Source organism: Sceloporus occidentalis, unplaced genomic scaffold, assembly GCF_023333645.1.
Source record: "Sceloporus occidentalis isolate IW3139 unplaced genomic scaffold, rSceOcc1.0.p SCAF_5, whole genome shotgun sequence".
Classification (NCBI taxonomy): Eukaryota; Metazoa; Chordata; class Lepidosauria; order Squamata; family Phrynosomatidae; genus Sceloporus; species Sceloporus occidentalis.
This window is the reverse complement of record NW_028316985.1, coordinates 172,302,162-172,316,011: the sequence shown is the minus strand read 5'-3', so window position 1 is coordinate 172,316,011 and position 13,850 is coordinate 172,302,162. Positions and strand designations below refer to the sequence as shown.

Sequence of the window (13,850 nt, the reverse complement as noted above, 5' to 3'; positions counted from 1 at the left end):
TGGGCAAGACTTTCAAAAGCAGTTTTCCATCTGCAAAATAGGAACAGAATTGGAAACCTCTTAGTGGTATATAAATGAATATCAAAGCACAGTGATGATCAGGCATGCAGGCCTGAATCAAGTGTTTCCTTTCTGTGAGGGAAGGGGGGAAATGTGGGCCCTACGGTCCCTTGTCTGTCTCCAAAACATCCCCCATTTTTAAAAAAAGAAGTGCAATTTTGGGGTGATTTTTGCCTGAAATCCCCCATGTGCATGCAACAAACCCACCCAGTCCCTCAAATATCTTTGTTTCCCAACATTTCCTATTCAAAATGGCAACCAGAAGTGATGCAACATTGTTTCCTGTTTTGGAGGAGAAACAGAGAGACATTGAGGTATTTTGGCTCACTGGATTTTGCAGCCGATTGTCATGTGTGTTCGGGACGTTGGTCCCTGCACAGCTACCCTCCTCCGCTTTACCCATTAGAATGGATTGGCAGAAATGAGGAGTAATTAGCCAGTTTAAGATGGATACAATCACTGCCATCAAAAAGCACACAGCTCATATAGAGACAGATAATTTTTTGGAAATTAAGATCTTGTTCACACTACACAGTTGTAGCACTTTGATATTTCTTTGACTGCCAAAGTCAAACGATAGGATGAGGCACTTTCATGAGAAATTCTAAACACCTCATGAAACTACAGTTCCCATGATTCTGTAAGATGCAGCCAGGGTAGTTAAAGTGAAATCAAAGTGGTATAATTGTGCAGTGTAAAGGAGACTCCAAAGCTCTTTTGCCACAAAGCATTATGATGGCTGCCAATAAAGTGACTTTAAAAGAGGACTCAACAGATTTATGAAAACTCAGACCATCAGGATCAATGGCTGCTAGTCAGGATGGCTATATGTTATATATGTTATGGCTATATGTTATCTCTAACATCAGAGATGGCACACACCTAGATAGCAGTTGTGAAAGAATGTATAAAAAGGGTACATCTGCATTCATGTTCTGTGGGCAAGTGGCATACAAAAATGTGTATATGAAGAAATTGTGTACCAAAATATATATTCTGCAAAACACTAAAGGGATGTGAACTTTGATGTACTTTTTTTTTTAAAAAAATTGCATCCACTATGAAACAGACTAGACATGTATAAATCTGACATACATTAGAAATAATGTGATATCTCTGTTCTTGCTTTAAATTAACAAGTCATATCCAGTTTGGGGGGCAGTAGGTCTAGAAGAAGGAGGCTAAAATATGTGGTTTGGATATAGGAAGCTGACACATTTGCAAAAAGTTATTGACATACTCCTGGCTTGGCCATTCATGTTATTCTGTTGCTTTCATTCCAGGTGATTATCTGAGCTGCAGTAGCTCTCCATGCCAAAACGGGGGGACCTGTGTAAATGAAAGGAAGGGTTTTGTCTGCGCTTGCCGCTATCCCTTCGGTGGAGCCAACTGCAGCACAAAGATGGTGGAGGAAAATGCTCCAGCTATAGGTAAGTATACATGAAATCTAACCAAACTTTCATCTCTCTCTCTCTCTCTGCCTTTAGGTACATAACAGAGATTAAGGGGGAAAGAACATGTCATCGCCAGTGATTTCCTTCAACAAAGGTTTCCCAGAGTCAGATTCTTTTTTTAAAAAAGCTCATCTCAAAGAGAGCCTATAATTTTGATTTCTTTCACGTGCCAAGCCATTTTTTAAAAAAATAAAATAAAAAATAGTGGGCCTATGGTGGATTGAGCAAGAGGTTTGTTAGCCAAGCAATGTGTCTTAAACAGACCAAAGCAAGCTGGCAATTTTTGCTACAAAAGCTGTGAAATTGCATTATTGGGAAACTGCATGTGTAATGAAGGTTGTACTTTCCATTATAATTTAAGAAAAAAAGATTGGGGAGTGATGCACATGGTATAACCTCTTTCCACACATTCACTAAATAAGTGAAGACAAGGACTCAGGGTTGCACCTATTGTCCCCACTCCAATCTCCATGTATTCAGACAGAGATTTGAACCTGGGCACTAGGCATGTATAAGTGGCATGCATGGAGCCTCCATAATAGGAACAAGAATACTTGAAAAAAGCACAGCCATGATCATATATACAGAGCCTGTGTAGTAGCTGTTCAAACTTTAGTATGGAAACACTAGTGTATAAACAAAAAGATAGACAGTTGAACCTACCAGCACAATACCTCCCCACTACTTGAGCTTGGAAAAGTGTCTTTTTGGACTATAACTCCAACAATCTCCCAGCTGGCATGGTCAGTAGCCATAATGGTTGGAGGATACGGGGCACTGTGATCCCCAAAAGTAATTTTTTCCAAAGTTGATTATTATTATAGTTTATTTTTATAGAGCTGTAAATTTACACAACACTGTACATACAAATGATCACATCAAGAAAAATGAAACCTGCCAATGGTGTACAATCTACAAAATACGTATAAAACAATAGGTAATAATATAAGATAGAATTGGTTAAAATAAGCAGAAATATGTTTCTTCCTCCATATGCTCCATGAATGCAGACATCCTGTTTGGAAAGCCTTTTTGTTTTGTGACATTTACAATGGTGTTACTGAAAGCCAGTTTGGTACAGTGTCTTAAATTTTGGACTGTGACTCTGGAGATCAGCGTTCAATTCCCAGCTCAGCCATGAAATTCACTGGGTGATCTTGGACAAGTTGCATGCTTTCAGCCTCAGGGGAAGGCAATGGCAAACCTCCTCTGAACAAATCATGCCAAGAAAACCCTATGATAGGTTTGCGTTAGGGTCACCATAAATCTGATGTGACTTAAAGGCACATAACAATAACAACAACAAACAATAGTGCCATTATGTAAATTTATTCTGGATTTAATGGTGCAGTGTCCATACCCTCCATCTTCTGAGAGTGATGTCTATCACTTCAATTCAAAATGGGGGTAAGTCAGTACCATACTGATTCTCAGATGTATTTGTACCTCTCCAAATTAAAAGAAATTCACCATATGGCACACAAGGGCTGCATCCGTATTGCAGAAATAATCCAGTTTGATACCACTTTAACAGCCATGACTCAATGCAATGGAATTCTGAGAATGCTAGTTGGTTGTGGCACCAGAACGCTCTGACAAAGAAGGCTATATGTCTCTCAAAACTAGAATTCCCAGAATTCCATAGCACTGAGCCATGGCAGTTAAAACTGGTAATCCACTGGGTAACCTTGGGCAAATCACAGTCTCTCAGCCTTATAGGAAAGCAATGGCAAACCTTCTCTGAATAAATATTGCCAAGAAAACCTTATAATAGGGTCACCATAAGTCAGAAATTGCTTGAAGGCACACAACAACAAAAACATAGTTCACCTTATTTAATAATAATAATAATAATAATAATAATAATAATAATAATAATAGCTCGCTTCTCCCCGGAGGATCAGGGCGGGTTACAATAAAAAATAAAACATAGTAAAATAGTAACCCAATCCCTACCCAACAATTTAAAATGCAACAGTATAAAAATCAGTTATTAAAATCACATTAAAAATTACAATAAAATTTAACCCCCATAACAATGAGGTGATTTAAGGGAGAGTCAAGGAGGCACAGTTGTGGGACAGTGGAGAGGGCCCATGTATTAATCTAGGAATGCCTGCCAGAAGAGTTACATCTTGATAGCTTTTTTAAAGGCCTCAAGAGATGTTATGTGATGGATCTCCTCTGGTAGGTCATTCCAAAGTTTAGGAGTGGCCAATGAGAAGGTCCTCTGGGTAACCATAGCAAGTCTGGTCTTCTTAGTCTATAGTAAATTTGTCCCAGAGGACCTGAGTGTGCGGGGTGGATTGTATGGAAGGAGACATTCCTTTAAGTAAGCTGGACCTAAGCCATTTAGGGCTTTAAAGATGATTACCAACACCTTGTACTATGCCCAGAAACTAATTGGCAGCCAGTGTAAAGATTTCAGAACTGGAGTTATATGGTCCCCTCTTGATTTTCCAGCGACCAACCTGGCTGCCATATTTTGGATTAACTGAAGTTTCTGAGTTAGGTACAAGGGTAGTCCCATGTAGAGCACATTGCAGAAGTCCAATCAAGAGGTTACCAGAGTATGTACTACTGTTTCTATGTCACTCGGTGCCAAGTAGGGGCATAGTTGGCATATCAGCCAAAGCTGATAAGTGTTCCTGGCCATCGCATCTATCTGAGCTGTCAACTGAAGGGATGAGTCCAGGAGCACTCCCAAACTATGAACACAGTCTTTTAGGGGAAGTGTGACCCTGTCTAGGGCTGGTGAACATATCTCCATACCCAGTTTTGGGATTCCTATAGCAAGTACCTCCATCTTATCTGGATTAAACTTTAGTTGGTTTTCCCTCATCCAGATCATTACTGCCTTAAGACATTCATTGAGAGGAGAGATGCCATCTTCAGTCTCTTCTGCAGTCTGAGACAAAGAAATATATTTAGGTGTCATCAGCGTACCGATAATATCTTGCCCCATGTCTCCGGATGATCTCACTCAGCGGCTTCATGTAAATGTTAAACAGCATTGGGGACAGATCGCTCCTTGAGGGACACCCGATTTGAGTTCCCTCTTGGTTGAACAACTGTCCCCAAGCATCACCATCTGGAACCTTCCCGAGATGTAGGACCTGATTCACTGCAACGCAGTGCCCCTGATACCTAACTCTCTCAGGCGTTCCAGAAGGATGCCGTGATCAATGGTATCGAAAGCCGCTGAGAGGCCCAAGAGTGCTAACAGGATCACACTTCCCCTGTCCATGCCCAGAAGGAGATCATCAACTAAGGCAATCATGGCAGTCTCAACTCCAAATCCTGTCCTAAACCTGGTTTGAAATGGATCCAGAAAAACCGGATTCTTCCAAGACCAGCCTCACAACACACCGGTGATTGAATTAGATTGAAATACAGCAACTACCAAAATAGGCACCAAGTGATTTTCTCTGAGCTGATGTTTGAACTCAACTCTTGGTAGTGTTGGCCTGTAATACTAACTTAGAGACAATCACTTGGTGCCTATTTTGATAGTTGCTGTATTCAGAGAGGGGTTGCCATTGTCATCCCCTGAGGCTGAGAGAGAGTAACTTGCTCAAGGTCACCTAGTAGGTTTCCATGTTTTCTGTCTTAAGTACTACATGCTGGGTACATCCATACAGAGCATGAAAAAGCTAGCTTTTTGTACTACAACTTCCAGAATCACCCGGACAGTGTGGCCCTTTTTATTTAAAAAAAGAGACAGTTTTCCAGATTCTGCACCCAATTTTCCAGACTCTGATGTGTGAGCATCATGAACAACCAGAAGAGGCTGGGGAGATATTACCTGACCATATTTGGGCTCCAACTCCCAGAATCTTTCAACCAACATAACTAGTAGGAATAATAAAAAACAACAACACTTCCAATGTTTAGCTCACGTGTAGCTCAAGTATATTTGTCCCATTCCTGTGTAATGTACATACTATCAATAACAACAAGACAAGGCCTTCAGTCTAAAAATGCATGTCAGGCAAGGAAAAAGATGGATTACATAGTCCTAGTAATTTAAGGCTGTTTCACTTGCTGTATTGGTTGCACAATTATCAGAGTTATACTCCTGTTACAGACAGCCAAAATAAAGCTGCTTCGAGTCACAGTGGAAGTATGGCGTTTCAATGATGCATGCGTCCTAAGAGTCCAGAAGCCACACCAAAGCCACGTTCCAGTCCTTAGGGCTGAAGTGTGGCTTTGGTGTGACTTCTGGACTCTTAGGACGCATGCATCATTGAAACACCATACCTCCACTGTGACTCGAAGCAGCTTTATTTTGGCTGTCTGTAACAGACCATAGTCTGTAAACGCAGTGTTTCCAACTTCTGCTCTATGTAGGATCACTTTGAAGGATTTTGAGAAATTAAAAAACTGTATAGTAAAGAAGACTATTTAAGGGAAAGCCCAGGGCAAACATGAGGACTGGGCACTGCTGAGTCTGGGACATATTAGCAGCCTAAGGATTTGGGATGTAAATCATCATTTAAGTCTGGTTTTTTGGGGGGGTTTGTTTGTTTTTGCATGAAAGAACAAAAAATTTCACAAGTGTCTTTCCAGCTGGGTGAGATCTTGAGATCGTTTAAAACACATTTTTCTCATTTTTTGACTACCATGTGAAAAACGTGTGGGTTAAAAAAACCAATACCCTTGTATTGTATGCAAAAAATCACACCCCATAAGCAACTCCAATTCTGCAATTGGATGAAAATGTTCACAGCAGAGAAAAGTGCCCTACTCCATTCTAGGTGATTTATGTGGTTGTGAGCATTGAAGTAATTTGGTAATTTGTTTCCCATGACTGAGTGGGGAATTGAACTCTAGTCTCCAGAGTTATATGCCAGTGCTTGAACCACTACATCACACTGGCTCTCTTGTCTGGGCTTACTTATGTGTAAGATGCCAACAGGATCCCAGCCATAGTTTTCTGTTCAAAAATATTGTTTCCTGCATAAAATAAAGAAACTTTTATTTGGTGCAAATGAGTTCCCACCTGCCAAAAATATTCTGAAATGTGAAAAAATTGTGAGGTGGTTGACCATTTCCTTTCTGGGTTGTCTTAATGTGTTGAAATACACTTTCTCATTGGAGATAAGAAGATTTGCAAGTAGAGATATTTCTTTACATTCCTACTGAAGATCCATAATGTGAGCATGGAAGCTGAATGAGTGTAGCCACCAGAGATTAAAAGTAATACCTATTCTGTTTATACATGTCACACTTCTACCTTACATTTTTAGCTGTGCACTTCAAAAATGCTGGGTGTACAGTGACACTCCCCAAGACACTTGTTTTAAAAAATGAATCAAGCTAGGATTCCCATTTAGAATACATGAAAAGTATGTTTTATGCCTGTTTGACCTATTTAGTCATTTATCAATAATTTGCTACAGTAGTACACACATTTTGTTTTGTATACTGGATGAAGAAGAGAAACAAATAATGTTTTCACCTCCTCATTTACTATTGTTGTCATTAAGCTTTCCACATTTTTTCCAATATTTGTAGAGAGCTTGAGAGCAAATTTTGGGATGCGAATCACATGCAAACATGTTACATTTGTAGAAAGGTGTGACACAGAGGGAGAAAATCATGAAAGCTTTTCTTGCTAATAATGCGGCACAGTCAAGACTGAAATTTCCATGCTGGTTCTGATAAAAAAAAGAACCTCTTTTTTGTTGCAGCGTTTGACATTAATTGTGGAGAAAATTGCTTTCTATACAGTACTTAAAAATTCATTCTGCTTTTCTTCTTCAGCTTCTTGAGAAGTTGACAGGAGGCCTGGGGGGAAAGTTTACAACTACGCCTGTGTCTGCTATACAGATTTGATCCCATTTACATTGGCAATTCCGCATGAGGAGAAGACAACAAAAGGCAGATCTGGATGTTATGGCAGACACGGGGTGAATGCCAAAAATAGCAGCCCCACATACAGATCTTCCTTCACCCCTCTAGTTAAATTTACTTCATGACATGACAGCATTATGCTGATTTCCCAACTTCCATTTCACACCACCAGCTGGTGGAGGGTGGGCAAGCTCCATAGAGAGATGGCAATATGAAGAAAGAAAGATGGGAGGTGATCATGATCAAAACATTTAATTAATTAATTAATTAATTAATTAATTAATATACCTCCTTTCTCCCAAGAAATCCAGAATAGCTCATAGGATAAATTAAAATGAAGTAGAGCAAAGTCTCTTTCTCTCTCTCTCTGATCCCCCCAATTAATTAACCTGTTTTATGAAAACACCATGAATTTAAAGAATATAACACCATTTAAAAACAGTGCAATGATAATGTCTGGACTCCTCTATAGCAGTTACAAATGTATAACCTATAGTTACACTCTTGTGACTGTTACATTCTCATGATTTGTGAAATTCCCCGCCTACCAGACAACAGCCACTGCAAATGATGGAGGTTTGTTCCCCGGTTGATCTGGAAGCATCTGGCTGGTGTTCCCACTCTCCTGCCCTTGTACAAGCAAGGTCCAGTGCAAAGAGGATTTGCAATAGAGTCCTGTTTCTGCTTGTCACATTGGGGATCACTCACAGGAGAAAATGGTAATCAGCTGCCTCCTGAGTGGCAGAAGAACAGACCTCCATCAATTGTAGTGGCTGCTTCATGGTAAGTGAAGAATCAGGCAGGGATTCATTGCATAGCACCATAAGTACAATGCTTATGCATATGTATCTTCCTCATAAGATCCTGGTCAGCAAAAGTAGAGCACACACTCTGTTAAAAGGCTCTTCTCCTGTTAACTGTGAAAACCCTGTTTCCAATTCTATGATTCTACATACCCACCTTGGTTATGAAGCTAAGCAGACCCTCCCAGATGAACCCCACAATTCTCCTTTATTGGGTAGCAGCCACTGCTTCTGACAGAGGTCTGTTCCCCTGTTGACTGAGAAGCAGATATCTCCACGTTCTCTCATGAAAGAGTGACAGCCAGAAGCAAGTTCCCTGTTGCAATTACCCCTTAAATGAGAGATCATTTGCAGGAGAGCTGGTGGAAATGTTAGTCAATTGCTTACCAACTGACAAGGGAATAGATCTCTCTCTCTTGCTGCAGCTGCTACTTGGTGTATGTATTCCCTAATGTATTTTTCTAAACTAGTGAATACATAGAGATCATGAATACAACCCAATCACAAATCTGTAACTCTAGGGAGTTTAGTGCACAGCTAACAAACCCAGCTTACCTTTGCCGGTTTGAATCCTAATTTGGGCTGCGTCCAGATATTATCACACTCAAAATGCCACCAATGCTGCCGGCCAAGGGCAACCTGGGTTACCTCTGGGTAGAAGCCATGCTCAGCCAACCTCTTTTCAAAACTGAGACTCTCCCAGCTTTACAAATCAGACGGCTGAGCACAGCTTCTACCCGAAGGTTACCCAGGCTGCCCCTGGCCAATGGCATCAGCAGCATTTTGCAGCCCGAATTAGGATTCAATCTGGCAAAAATAAGCCAGTTTTTTTTTAATCTGTGCACTAAACACCCAGGTTATGCGTTCATAACTGCTTTAGTGAATTCTAACAATTGGCTTTATCTGCCAGCCAAGTGACAGCAGAATAGGGGCCAGCCTAGCTTTCTGTGGAAGAGAGAGCCTGGGAGCAGCCACTGAGAAGGTTCTCTCAGAGGAATGGGGCAATTTATTCGCCAAATGCATTTTAAGCTGATTCTGATTACCACATTTCCTTAGAGATAGGGTCTCTTAAGAAAACTCATTTATCACCTACTTGAAATATATCATGTAGGTTTCCACATAAAATCTCTCCCTCTTCATTCTAACCCCACAACAACCCTATGAGGTAGGAAGATGAAAGAGAGAAAGAGGCCCAAGGTTACCTGAGGGGTTTCATAACACAATTGGGACTTGAAGCTAGGCTGTCCTTCTAACAAATACATTATACTTAATAAGAGGCAGACAAGCAATCTAGATAGGGAACCTGGCAGAAGAATAGGCAGGTTTTAACCTTTGCTTCTTGATGCAGTTCCAACCCAATTTGAGGTCCCTGGACTTACTATTTGCATTAGAAAGAAAGCTTTCACTGACGGAAATAAGATTTTTTTACTTCCAATCTAAGTAGCAACAGAGGGAGCCATTAATATTAGGACTGCTGCAGAAGGCTTAAGCCCCCCTACCCCAGCACTGAGGATCAGACCCCCTAAATGTGGCATTTATTTTTCATTTTTTTAAACAACTGTATTTGTTCATTGCCTGAATGGCACCTAGGGAATCAATGAGAATTTCTCATGTTTCATTTTCTGAGAAGAATTCACAGATTATAAAAATGAAAAGAAAAATGTTGAATTTTAAAGAATTCTATCAGGAAAGAAGGAAAGTGAAACCGACAGATTTACTCACCCACCATGAGGGCTTTGCTGTTTTTATGTCCTTAAGGTCTGACAAGTGCTTAATGCCTTAAAAAGTGCCTTTGAAAGCCTATGTATTATAATATGTTTCTGCTGCTGAATTAGGATGAGTCCCTTCTCTTTTTTTTGATGGACATATTATCTTTAGCAACTACATGGTAGGTGAGTACAGTGTGGCCCTCTCCATATTTGGAAGAGCTGTGCCTTTTAAATTCATCCCTCTAGACCATATACCTGAGAATGTTGTTTGATTCATATTGTAAAATAATTTCCCCAAATCTGCATATATGGAGCAAAGAATCTGAAATTTTAAATATTTAAATGTTGGAATAAGCAAACCCTGAACTTGACCTAGAGAAAGAGTCATAAACTTTGCCAACAACAACAATACCATCTGCAGTAGTAGGCCATGTCTACTGTGATATCTAGCTCTGTGCACTAATAGATTTACATATCTTTACATTTTTCCCCTTTGCAGATTTTTCAAAAGGCTCTTACCGGTATGCACCAATGGTTGCCTTTTTTGCTTCACACACCTATGGGATGAATTCTCCAGGCCCTATTCGATTCAACAATCTGGATGTCAACTATGGGTCCTCCTACGTCCCAGCAAATGGAAGGTTCCGTGTGCCATATCTTGGTGTTTATGTCTTTGAATACACCATTGAATCAAGCAGCCCAGTCCTCTCAGGGTACTTAGTAGTTGATGGAATAGATAAACTGGCTTTCCGGTCTGAAAATGCAAATGATCACAAGTATGTTGAGAGGGTAGTTACTGGTGATGCCTTACTGGAACTGAACTATGGACAAGAAGTTTGGCTGAGACTGGCAACAGGTTCTATCCCAGCCAAATATCCACCCATAACTACATTTACTGGCTACTTATTGTACCGTACATAAACTAGTTACACACAAAAGCTTATCATTTATAAAGGAAACACTGGCTCTTTCCCTTTGCTTTGAATTTTCCTCCACCCAGTGAACTGAATCTCACTTAGGGTTACCATCTTTTCCTTGAATCATAGCATCATAGAGTTGGAAAAGACCACAAGGGCCATCCAGTGCAACCCCCTGCCATGCAGGAACTCACAATCAAAGCATCCCCGACAGATGGCCATCCAGCCTCTGTTTCAAGACCTCCAAGGAGACTCCATTACATTCTGAGGAAGAGTGTTCCACTGTTGAACAGCTCTTACTCTCAGGAAGTTCCTCCTAATGTTGAGGTGGAATCTCTTTCCTGTAGCTTGGTAGGTTTCCTATCTCTTTAACAGCTGTGTGATAGAAAGAAAACATCTTTCCTGTCCCTCTTTTCTTGTGCAAGGGAAAACAACAACACTTTAGCTTAAATTCTATTGTTAGTCCTAACTAAAATAGATCAATTAGATTTATTTATGTGTTGACAACCCATTCAATAATGGATTCAATGGGTCTACTCTAGTTGGGACTAATCAACAGGAACCCGGTTATTAGTGGTTTTATTTCCACCCATCTACCAGGTGTTTTTCTTTACTTTTTTAAAATTGCAATTTCCAATCCAGGAGCCCCAGCACAAAAAAAGTGGCAATCGTAATCTCATTAGATTACTATCTGAAATTTATATTCATTCCCCAAATGCCTGCTATCTCATCTTACTTTGTATTGACTCAGTCTGTAAATAGCTCTCCCGGGCAAGTAGTTAATAGGAATATGCTTGCAACTACCCAGCTATTTGCATCATTACCATTCCCCTTGCAAATGTACATCAGGTTATAAATGTTATCAGCAATGTTAAATTAATTTGTTTTCAATGGCTTCCAGTCCTCACGTGATATGAGGTTGACAGACTCCAGATTTTTGCAGCATCTACTTGTTTGTTTTTTATTTTTAACTGAAGCTGGAAGCAGCTACAAAACTGGGGCTTGCCTGGGAAAATTATGGGACAAGATCACATCCTCCACTCATTTGTATTTATTTTCACATTCAGAATTGAGCTCATTACTTTCAAACAAAAATTCAGTCCCAGATGTGATTCAATTCCTCAGCAGACTAAAATGGAGGGTGATGGTGAACAAAACCTCAATTCTTCGCTTCTTCCTTTCCTCCTTCTCTATCTTCCTCTTTTCTTTCACCACCAAATCATGTGTCAGTCTACTACAAATCCCTGGTTCTACTAATTCACTTTCTGGCCTGTTCCCATCTCCTATAGTTATAAACTAGTCCGATCACAATGGCTCTGTTGCCATTGTTTTGGAGGCAACAATGGTATGTCTGTCAAATGAGGTGGTTTTCACATGGTTGGAATATTCACATATATTCCTTGCTGGCAAGAGATTGCACTGTGGAGGACTTTTCCAGATCACTGGGACTAGTTAGGAAGGTTTGAAGGTTTGGATCTTGGCCAAATTTCATTAAGTCTGGATCTTCAGTTGCCAGATCTGGTTAAACTTAATGGAAGCTTTGTATTAGGTTTTTATTCATGCATCTGTCCATACTACATTGGCTTAAAAAGAGTACCAAATGTTAAAATTTCCACTCTTATTTGCTTGAAATAAAGTATTGAAACACTTTACTGTGAAAAATCACAATTTAAATCCTGGATTCCTAGAAGGTGAAGCCTCTCAATAATGGAGCACTTCCAAACCATTAAAAAAAAAACAAAAAACCAACCCAACACACTACACATACAAATTACTAGCACTCTAACAGATTAATTATAAAGCCAAGGTGATCCATTGAAAATACTGAAAGACTGCAGTTTCCTCACCTAAAAAAAAAAAAAAAAGAAATCATTGCTTAAAGAAAAACCCTATCCTTAATGCATTGCCTAATTCAAGAGTAGTATATGGCTTGTTTTTCATCAGCACAGCACACGTATTCACAAGGGAGATCTGTGAAGAATATCTGATTAAAAATCCATATATTTAATCTGAATTTAGTAAATTACACAATTAATAGCATCAATCAAGGGATTAACACATTCATTTCCTGAAGACCAGCTTCACTATTGTCTGATAAGAAATCTACAATGCTTAAAATGTCAAGCAAAGGAGGAGTGTTAGTGTATATCCCTGATCTCTACTGCAACATTCCAGCCTACTTTACATTTGTCTTTTTAAAAAGCCTGTCTTCTGTTTGTAAGACACACCACAAAATCTGAAAATATATATTTCAGTCCCCTTCTTCCAATGATGCATTATATCTTTCTGTAACTACTTAAAATCCTGGATCTTTCACTAACCTGCCCTAGCATATCATTGAATTTTATCAAATATCTTGCCCACATGGCTAAATCCCTCCCTACCCCTTGTATGACTTTGTCAGTTTAATAACCTGTTTAGTCCTCTTTATCCATGCTATGGATATGGCTAAATGGCGTGGAAATTACTCTGCAAATGAAATTCAAATGACCCACCAGAGACTGCATCTCTCTCTTTAAATATGACTTTCTTTGCCCTTCCTGCCCTTACTACTAAATCCTTCAAGCCAGGTCTCTGTCTGCAGGGATGCTAATTGTTTTTCCCTCCAAACTCAGATTCCTGATACAGTCTTGTTTCTTCCACTCCACTACCCCCTTTTGCAAACAAATTTCATTTCCTCAGAGCTTACTTCAGGCCTCAAGGCCTTTCAAACAAACATGTATGTGTTGTGTGTGTGTGTGTGGAATCTATAGTAAGATGCACATACCAATTGTGTACCAGTAATAATAATAAAAATATCATACCTAACTTGTTTATTTACAGACTCACACACTTCCTTTTGAGGCTTCTTGGTTCAATACAATTATGCCATATATGGATTTGTATAGACTTGATATTTTGTACATTAATCTAGGCACTTTTCACATTACATAATTATAGCATTTTGTCCCCTCTTTAAATAACATGCTTCCATCCTGAGGTTTGGAGTTTAGGGAGGGATATATAGAGTGATATCTGCAAAAGAGCTCTAGCGTCTTCTTAAACTATAAA

General features: G+C 39.6%; 1 protein-coding gene across 1 annotated transcript in view; it reads left to right on the top strand.

Moving 5' to 3' along the window:
- MMRN1 (multimerin 1) overlaps positions 1-12,553 on the top strand; it is an 89,106-nt gene extending 76,553 nt beyond the window's left edge. The window contains exons 7-8 of the mRNA XM_089526124.1: positions 1,344-1,490; positions 10,382-12,553. Coding sequence (XP_089382250.1) covers positions 1,344-1,490; positions 10,382-10,803 — 569 coding nt within the window. The 3' untranslated portion in view covers positions 10,804-12,553. The remainder of the gene's footprint in view (positions 1-1,343; positions 1,491-10,381) is intronic.
- Positions 12,554-13,850: the final 1,297 nt, after the last annotated feature.